The sequence below is a fragment of the Amphiura filiformis genome, unplaced genomic scaffold (assembly GCF_039555335.1).
Source record: "Amphiura filiformis unplaced genomic scaffold, Afil_fr2py scaffold_37, whole genome shotgun sequence".
NCBI lineage: Eukaryota > Metazoa > Echinodermata > Ophiuroidea > Amphilepidida > Amphiuridae > Amphiura > Amphiura filiformis.
The window spans coordinates 91,569-101,701 of record NW_027305501.1 but is presented as its reverse complement, the minus strand read 5'-3'; the positions used below and the strand labels follow the sequence as shown (position 1 = coordinate 101,701).

General features: G+C 36.6%; 1 protein-coding gene across 1 annotated transcript; it reads right to left on the bottom strand.

Annotated features, from left to right (window-relative positions):
• Window positions 1–9,681, bottom strand: LOC140144047 (microtubule-associated tyrosine carboxypeptidase 1-like). The gene is made up of 6 exons (XM_072165871.1): window positions 9,588–9,681; window positions 6,854–7,383; window positions 5,756–5,906; window positions 3,632–3,800; window positions 2,954–3,121; window positions 1–1,097 (listed from the first exon to the last, which is right to left on the bottom strand). The coding sequence occupies exons 2-6, from the start codon at window positions 7,282–7,284 to the stop codon at window positions 277–279; spliced, it is 1,740 nt and encodes a 579-aa protein (XP_072021972.1). The 5' UTR covers window positions 7,285–7,383; window positions 9,588–9,681; the 3' UTR covers window positions 1–276.
• Window positions 9,682–10,133: the final 452 nt, after the last annotated feature.

Sequence of the window (10,133 nt, the reverse complement as noted above, 5' to 3'; positions counted from 1 at the left end):
CATTACTTGCACAACGCCATAAGAATACTGCTTTTCTTTTTTTGCAAAACACAATTTATTTAGATAGCTCTGCATTGCAGATTGCACTTCATGAAAAGGTAGCAGTTGTTTTTCTGCAAGGGTACCATACATGCAGGAATTTAATCAAAACATGGCATCCAAACGTTTTGAGAGCATCCAACTTTCACTTATAACCAGAATCATTTAATACATACATTTCTTCATTAAAGTGTGAAATATGTTCTATCCCCTGCAATAAATAAATGTGACCATTCCCTAAAAGCGAACTATGGAAGTTGGATTGATATCCTTAACAGGATCTTTGCAGTTCTGTTTCCGTTGAAGAAGATTAGGTGAATCCATTTTGCGACGTCTCAGCCATCTTGAAGGTGAATACGGAATTGGACTCTCATCGCAATCATCATTATAATTACTCATGGCTGGTGAAGGTGTTCTAACCGATTGCCATGTATAACTAGGACAGAATGATTGTGAAGAGGCTGTCAAGTGACCTGACCCTTTGTATTCAGATATTGGGCGGGTTTTCGCACTGCTGATAGAAGGTGAATCATTTACTGTTGCCCGAGTGGATGTCTGATCATCTACCGCTATCCTTATTGCATCAGCCCTTGATGGGGAAGCTATCGCAAAGGAACTACTCAAAGAGTTCACATCATCGTTACAACAATTAGCAACACACTTTCCATTAATATCACTTTCACTGTTACAAAGTTTACAAGATTTAGACTCGGATTTGTCAGTCTCTGATTGCACATCACATGAGTCAAAGGCACCAGTACAAGCAGCATTGTTCACAGCAATGCTCTTCATAGAAAACTGTCTGTACGAAGAGTTTCGTCTACTACCGCTTTTCAGTTTTACAGATTTCTTGGCACTTTTCGATTGCAGACCGTTCACGGTGGCAATGTATTTGAGCTGTTTGCGATATTCGTCCATGTTACGCATGAAGTTAGGCAGTTTGAGACAGTCTAATCTAGCGATGCGTTTGACTCGGGGTAGTTCATCTATACAGACTTTGCCAGAGTAGAGAAGATTAAAGTCTATCTTGTCAATGTTTCTCAGTATATCTACTGCACCTGTGGTTTAACAACAATAGAATATGTTCATGCATAAACATGGCATTTCTTTCAATTAACTGGTAACATTACACTTACTCAACTAGTAGTGGTGTCTGAAATTTGTTTCAGGGCCGGGCAGGGGTGGGGAGTGACTTTAAGTCCAGGGGTGTGAGAGTTCAGATTAAAATATGAATTCAGATTTTTTGATCTCAATTTTTATCTCTTTTTCTGCTCTTCCTCTGTACAAAAGTATAGGAGCTTTCCAAATTTCAGACTTTTTCAGATTTTTTCAGATTTTTTTATCTGTGGTCACTCACACCCCTGTTAAATTAACCTTGCTGAAATTTTATGTCCTGCAAATTGCATGTCCAATTTTCTTTTATCGTGTTTATGACAAATAGTTGCAGGGTGATTTTAAGAAATGTTTACAACTAAAAATTCCTCCCCATCCCAAACAAAATAGCCCATATCACCAATTTCTAATACAAACTTCAGAAAAAGTAACTCGGCCGTTATAAATATGCCTATCGCTTCAGAAGTATTAATCATATTCACAATTATTTAACATAGAAAGAACGATGATTTATGCAAATTCTAATACCCTATTGGTCCAATGTTGTTCGATATTAGCAACACGGTAGTGTTTTTTAAAAAACAAGTACAAGAATTTAAAATTAACAGTTAAATGTACTGATTTGAATTCACAGCGAAGATAATGACAAGTTTGACATGCCACAATGCTTGCGTAATAACTATTGATCGCTGGAAAAATGCAACTACCGTGTTGCTAATATTGAATGCCATTGGACAAATTTAAATTGTTGGGCACACAATTTAATAGTTTTGAAGATATAGGCCCATGGGTGAATTACTTTTTGAACTTTTGAAGTCTTATATAAGTTCTTTTTACTGCTTGATACCACCACCACTACGTGGAGTATCATTTAAAACAGATGACCAAATTATTCAGCTAATAAACTTGAAATTATTCAGCTAATAAACATGAAATATTAAAAATATACCAAATGACCTTTCTAATTCGTCTCATGCTAAATCTACAATTTTTTTAAATATTATTTTATTAGCTTCGAAAATGCTATCATCAATAGATAATAAAATATTTTCAACCTTTTTTAATTTCTTTGTATTTTATAAATCAATACTGTCTTGAGTAGATAGCGAAAAAAAAACCAGGAAAAAAAACCTCAAATAAACTTTCCTGACAAGTGTTCCTCTAAATGTGTGAAATATTTTCTGTATTGTTTTATTAGGCCCACAATGCTATCTTCAGAAGATAACCAACAAACATGAAATATTAAAAAGATTCCAAATGACCTTTCTAACTTGTCTCATGCTAAATGTATGTTTGTTTTTTTGTATTATATTATTAGGTTCAAAATGCTATTATTAATAGAAGCTAATAGATAACAAAATATTTTAAACCTTTTTCAATTTCTTTGTAATTTATAAAATACTATCTTGCGTAGATACCGAAAAACAAAACAAAACAAAAACATCACAAATTCAGGTCACCCCATTTGAAATCCACACTCCCTCTGTGGGAGATTAAGGTCATGTCTTCCATAGGGGTATACAGGCTTTGCCATTTGAAGTTTGCAGGGGAGCTTCACTAGCTTTTAATCGCTCTCCTCAGTGCTATAGGAGAGCACTCGGAGAGCATTTTTACTGTACTGTATACATTGTATAATGTGGTTATTATTGTTACACCAAAGGTAGGCGAACAATAAAAAGCTCTCCTCAGCTTTATTTGAGGGGAGTGATGGGGAGCAATCGCTCTAGCTCTCCTCAAATGGCAAACCCTGGGTATATGGATTTCAACTGGAATTGCCCATTGTTTAATACATCCCACCTACCTGTAAAGTAGCATTGATCTTTGCCATATCCTCCTACATCATTGGTATCATGCAATCCACGCTTGACTCTCATAACATATTTCCATCTGAGATTACAGTCCCTAATGTAGAACTGAAGATGATCAAACAGCTCTTGGAAACTCATTTCTGTTGCTTTACAAGCTGTATCTGTAAGAGAAAATGACCCAAGATTCAGTCATTCACCACCTCTCCACCATTTAGCGTGTGTACCCAGGAGGCCACTCAGAATTATACTCGTAAGCACCCGCATGAAAGAAAACAAGGATTTACGGTGGTTTTGAAAGGCAAAACAAGGATCCGTGCCGATCCGCGATTTTAAAGATTTTTTTAAAACAAAATTTTAAATTAAGATGTCCTTTTCAAGTGTTCAAAAGTACACAGCATGAAATTGTGGTTGATTTGCACAATTGAAGTACAAACATTAATTGTTTTATGTATACCTAAACAATGCGAGTATCAAATCAAGTAACTTTTCTTCCAAATTTGTCTCAGAATTTCATGATTTTACGGCAAGAAACTATTTAAAAATTACACCAAAAAAAGAAAAACGAATGTGCGCATGGGCTTTGAGACATAACAATTTATTTAGCCTAGTTATAGAGTCTGTATTTACATGTAAATCAGAATTTGAGACTCTGTTTGAGATATTATACTCACAGTATGTCAATGCTGGGAAGAATAACATCTTATGGTTAGATTGCAATAGGGTGTTAATAGCGGCTAAACCCTCTTCTGTCTCCAGAAGACCCTGCGACTTGAGACCTCTTAGGCCAAATCTCGGACGATCTGAGAACCAGGGTTGTAGGCCATCATTTAGATTTCGAAGCTGTTAATATTAACAAGTTAAGGGAACTAACATCACAACAGTAGGTTTTTATGACACTGGCCTGCAGACACTGAAATATTTAAAAAAATATGAATGATGATAAAATTGCCTTCTATTTCAAAGACAGTAAGTAATCAACCCACCAAGTACAAAACATTTTGTTTTGTTTTGGGTTTTTTTCAAAAAAAAAAAAAATGGTTTAATAACATATAAATTTTTAGTTATAAAAAATAAAAAGATCATAATAATGTTATTGGCACGGTATTAAAAAAAATAATACCATTTTTTTTTTGCTGACAAAATTTTATTGTCAAATATTGATGAAAATATTACAAAATTTTACAGTATTACAAAGAAAAGAAAGAAAATTACAAACATATGAAAGTGCAAGTTTATGAAAAATGATGAAAACGTTTTGTGTTTCCTAGGAAGACCTTGTACATGACTGTACACATCTATTTTTTTTCAAACATTAAGAAACACATTATTATGATATGCTAAATCAATGCTGTGTTGATCACATGTTTATTTGTTCCATTGCATTTACACTGACCCACAAACCCGGGCCACAAACCTCTGACAGTGAATGGAATTTGGCCAGCATGACATCACAAGGTGTCTCTGTAACTGGAATGTATATTATAGCTTAACAATTGACGCCCTATTAAATTCAAAAGCAAATGTTTTGAAACCGATCAAAAGTATATTTTCATATTTTCCTATTATTTTCTTTATATTTGACAAGTTGCCTGTATATCTCAAATGTGTGCATCTGAACTCATATCCAGGACTCACAACCCTACTAATGTGTACACAAGAGTTTACATGCAGACAGGGTTGCCAAAAGATTTCAGCCCGAATCGCAGGTCAAATAACCGAAAAGTCACCCAATTTTTCTCTTTACCATTGGTTTCTATGGGGCATGAAACTATCGGAAGTCGTGGGAGCTAATGTTGAAAAGTCACCCAAATTTTTTCTTAACCATTGGTTTCTATGGGACAGGAAATTGTCAAAAGTTGGGAAAAATCTTCAAAAGTCGCCCAATTGGGCTACCAAATCGCTGGTTGGCAACCCTGCATGCAGACCCCTTTAAATAGCTGTATATAGCAACCAAAATTGATCTGTATTGGTGTCTTAAACAAAAGATCAATCTAACACGTCCCACCAATCAATATCTATTTCCATTGTAATATTAAAAACTTCAATGAAAAGAGTATTGACCGAGTCTGTGGCGATCACCAATTAGTCATAAATAGCTGGTCCAGCACAAAAATATTGAATTCAGTTTTCAGAACTGAAATGACTTGATGTCTACTCAGATCAACCCAATGTAAACACATGGACGTACAGTGACAGAGCTGAGCAAAATAAAAACATATTCGCCATCATAGTAAATATCTCATACCTTAGTTACTGGTTCGTGCTTTGTTTGCACACCTGTGACTTGGTGTTATGATTATTTTTATTGTGGTTCCGAACACAGATAGCGTGAACCTTACATTTTACATCACACTATGATAGCAAATTAACTTGACATCCCCAAATCCAGTACAAGTTTGTCCCCACTTTGACATTGACATTTTCTCCATTTTGTTTTGCATGTATGTATTCTAAATAATAGAACTTTAAATACTCTTTGAAATTCTATTAACATTTTCTGTCTGGAAAAATTATTTCTGTTTAATAATTATCCATGTGAATGCATTTGCTTCTAATAATCTTTCAATAATGAGATGGGGCAAAATGGGCAAAGTGACAATTTTACACTATATCTTGCACCAAAAGACCAACGCAATGTATTTTTACCCATAATGTCGCTGTTCTGTCAAAACCTTGTAGGTAAAATGTGTCGACTACAAAACTGCTTCGTCCTCTAATTTTAATGAAAATGGTCACACACTGTTACCCTAATATTATGTACTTGCTAACTAGATTTAGTCAAACTCAAAGGATACAAAATGAGTTCCTATTTCATGATCAGCCAGACATTTGATGCCTTTATCTCTTAGGAAAGCATTATCCAATGAGTTCTTCATCCACAGTGAGTACTTCCTTGCCTCAGGTTTGTTGTATCGATTACATGGTCCAAACCACCTCAGACACCCGCTGAAAGAAAGCATACACATTTTTAGAATGACTGGATACATCAAGAGGATAAAAAGGTGGAGCCCTATTATAGTAATCTCTAGTGAATTACTTTTGTTGTGAAATGAATGCAACCCCCCCCATAAATTGGCAAAAGGTGTACCAGTACTTTAAAAATAGCGAAATTGGGCTAATTTTTTTATATTTTTAAATATACCCTCAAATCACAAACTTTCTGTGAAATTTGTCTTAATATGTGTACGTCCATATCAAAACGATGCACTTGTCGGCTGCTACATGTGTCTAATTTCACATAATAGCTGGGTCAATAAATACCAGACTCATCTCCCAAGTGGAGGTCACTTCAAATCATCCCCAAGTCACATGGTTAAGGAATGTTCTCTGTATTCCTAAACCATGTGACTTGGGATGATTTGAAGTGACCTCCACTTAGATGAGTCTGGTATTTATTCCTAGCTATTATGTGAAATGAGACACATGTAAGTTTGATAAGTGCATCGCTTTGATATGGATGTACATATATAGACTCTAAAATCAATTGTAGAGGGGGTAAAGGTCTGCTTTTGACCAGAATGAAGATTTTCCTTCAAAAGGCCTGCATGCATTTGGTAAAATTTGCACCCCCCCCAAGAAAAAACCTTTGCTGTTGGGCTGATAATGATCATCCCCACCCCCCCCCCCACACACACACACACACCCATGAATAAATTTATTACAATTTGAAGCTTTTTGCCCCTTCATGATTTTTAGAATCATTTTCTTGAATTTACTAAATATTTTATTTAGCAAAATATAAAAGCAGATTTTGAGAACAAGTTGTGCTTTGCTGAGAGAGGGTAACTGAGAAAGACATGAAACACTTGGGAGGGGGGGGGAAGAAAGAGAAGAGGAGGAGATGGGATAAAGGTGACTCAAAACATTTTGATATTATAATTTAAACCACCAACCTGCATGATAGATCTTTGCTCCAACTGACAGTCAGCATTCCTTCCACTCCACATTCCTTCATATACCTTGCCACAACAGCGGATGCATGATCACACTCAATACTCTCCCCAAATGCTTCTTCCATATACCGATCACCACAACCAAATTTCATCCTCACTTTTTCCAAAATTCTGGTAGCCTCAGAGAGATAATCAAACCTGATCTGGCCCTTCTTGGAGTTGGTGATATCCAAGATGTTTCCATGATCGGTTTTAAATTGGAATTGTGGCGTGATCCCATCATGGAGGAATCTGAGTTTTTGCTCTTCAAGATTTATGGGGTCAATATTTGATCTGTACTTGTTGGGTGTTTCCTCAAAGTTTTGGAAGACTATTTTTTTCTGTTGCTGATGGTTGGAAGATACTAGTTTTCTTGATTGTTTTCTTTTCATGGTGATATATTGTGGAAAATATTTTGATTATTCATTGGGATGTTTTTATTCATCGCATAGCCCAGCAAAGGTGGTCACATGGAAGGAAATGTTTATTATCTGAAAAATAAAAGCAAATAGTACTGGTAGTTAAGGGGGTACTACTCCCCTGGCCAATTTTGTGCCTAATTTTGCATTTTTCTCAAAAATTATAACACATTGGTGACAAGTAAGATATATATGTATATTATATAGGGGCAAGGACTACAACTACTGTACTGAAAATTCAGCAACTCAAAAAAGCAAGTAGTTATTGATTTATTGATCAAATATTGGTTTTCCCTCATTTTTGACTGTAACTCCGCAACTGTTGTCTGTGCCAAAATAAAATATCCAGTGCAGTAGTTGTAGTCCTTGCCCCTATATCTTACTTGTCCCCAATGTGCTATAATTTTTGAGAAAAATGCAAAAATAGGCACAAAATTGGGCAGGGGTGTAGTACCCCCTTAAAAGAACATTCTAAAAAAAGTAATTTGTAATTGTAGCACGTGTGCATACATTCATTGAACTGTAACTTAGTGTTAATGCAAATATAATCTTGAAAATTCATACTCTGGGGCAGGACTAGCCAGTCGCTATTGGTTGGAGTAAAGAACGCACAGGCATTTTATAATACATTGATTTTTAAAATATATATTAAATGGGTGTTTACAACTATAGCCAAAATATTAAATTCTCGATCATGAGAGCCAACTTGGTACGCACAGTTATTTGCGCCCGGCGTACTACGCAAATACCGGCGCTTTAAAGCATAAACACAGCTTTTGAGAATTGACCAATCACACGGTCGTTGCTAGGCAAGGTCAAGGTTCGGTCATGCAGGTCGCGCGATCGTGTTATTCTATGAAAAGTACGCTGACGCAGAAGGTACATCCTCTCATGATCGAGAAATTGTTATTTTGGCTATAGTCAAATTGAGAAAAAATTCTAGGTATGACTTGTTGTACTCTAGTCTGAGCCTTTTTACACAAAGCTCGGCACATACACTTTTGTCTGAGAATTAGCAACAGTTAAATATAAATTACAATGACGATAATTACAAAATGTATATGGGTGCAGCGCTGTCCGGCCAGAATGAAATATAGCGATTTCTTGCATAATTATGTTCGGCTCGAAAAAGAGACATGCACGCAGGTGTCCCCGGCATGTGACATTTGTGACCGTCCACGGCGAATGAGCCGTAAATTCCTCCACCGGTCAATTTTGTTTTATTTCGTGTTTAAAAATAAACATTATAAACTTAAAATGGTATATCATTTGACTTCAAGCGATATCCAGAAGCGGAGTTATGGTTAGTTAAACTTTGCTCCTTCAACATCTAATCTACTACAGTCACTGTATTCACAACTACTACTGCCCTGGGACCTAGGGAGGGTGCAGGTAACAAGCCCGGGGATGATCCCCCTACTCTTTTCGATAAGGCCTGCAACTTTTTACGTGCTCAGGTTTGACTCGTCTGACACACGGAACCGCCATTTTACGTGACCATTCGAACCACGAGACGCTGGGCACCCACCGTGTACACCTGCACATTCTACACGGTGGATGGGAACGAGGAGAAATATCCCAATTATATTCTACTAGCAAATGCTAGACTGAAAGAGCTTATGATTATGATATTTCCGACCTATTGGAACTATTTAGAGTGAGCAACAAGGATCGGGCAGGATGGGGTTTCGAACCACGGACCCCTCGCTCAACTCTCCCTAATGGTCCAGCGCCTTAGACCACTAGGCCACCTCGCCCTCAAAAAGAGCTATTAAAAGTTCTATTGCCATCTAGCCTAGAAAAAATAAGCTTCTACCTTAGACTAAGGTAGAAGCTTATTATCATAATAGGATTATTGATTGGTGTTGTGACTATCAAAATAAGACAGATGTCGCGGCAGCTTAAGTGACCGATGAATACGACCTTCGTACACATTTTACACCATAACTCAGAATACAATTTAGGGAATTTACGGCTCGTTTGTGCTGCCGGGTCACATTTAGCTACATTTTGTGGAAAAAAATTAGAATCTATTCTTTATGGAAATCGCACATTACAACTGCGAAAATATGTACATACTCTTTTTATAAAAATATAATTATATCATGACATTCTAGGTTTAATATTCATGATATTTATTATTTAGCTCAAGTCAAGAAGGTAATTTTTAAAATTTAAGCTTACCAAAATATTGAATAAGATGGTCCTGCAGAAAACTTGATTTGCCGTGACCATGTGACTTACAGATATGCATGTTGAATTGGTTGATTCCTTACCTTAAAATACGTGAATTTATACACATTCACGGCTTAGAATGTTAGCAAAATATTCAGTCCATGGATTGAGTCAGCTCACTCAGCTCAACTGGCCTCATGCATTGCTGATTGCATGACTGGCGGCCGGCTTCGCGTTTCGTTACTACGAGACCGGTAACTCATACTCAAATGCTCATTGCTCTTTTATACTATCAGGGCGTGCATGCACGGTCTGTATTGTGTCAAGGGATGATGTTGCTGCAGCTGGTAACCTTTGACCTTTGTTTTTGTCAACACGGAAGTACTCAGAAATACACATGTGCGTATCTAGCACTACTTTCGGGCTCTGTTGCTATTAGTATACTATCCAGAGAGGTTGCGTCAGCAACCGAGCCCTACCAAATTCACCTAAATTTTTATTACTCCCTTGACACTGTCCTTAATAGCTCACATGCAGTGAGCAATTAGTCAAAATTCAGAGTCTCTCATTTCACCCTCCCCCAGAATCATAGCTCCACCCAGATGTAAAATGAAACCCAACACACGGCCTTGATGACAGATTCTAAT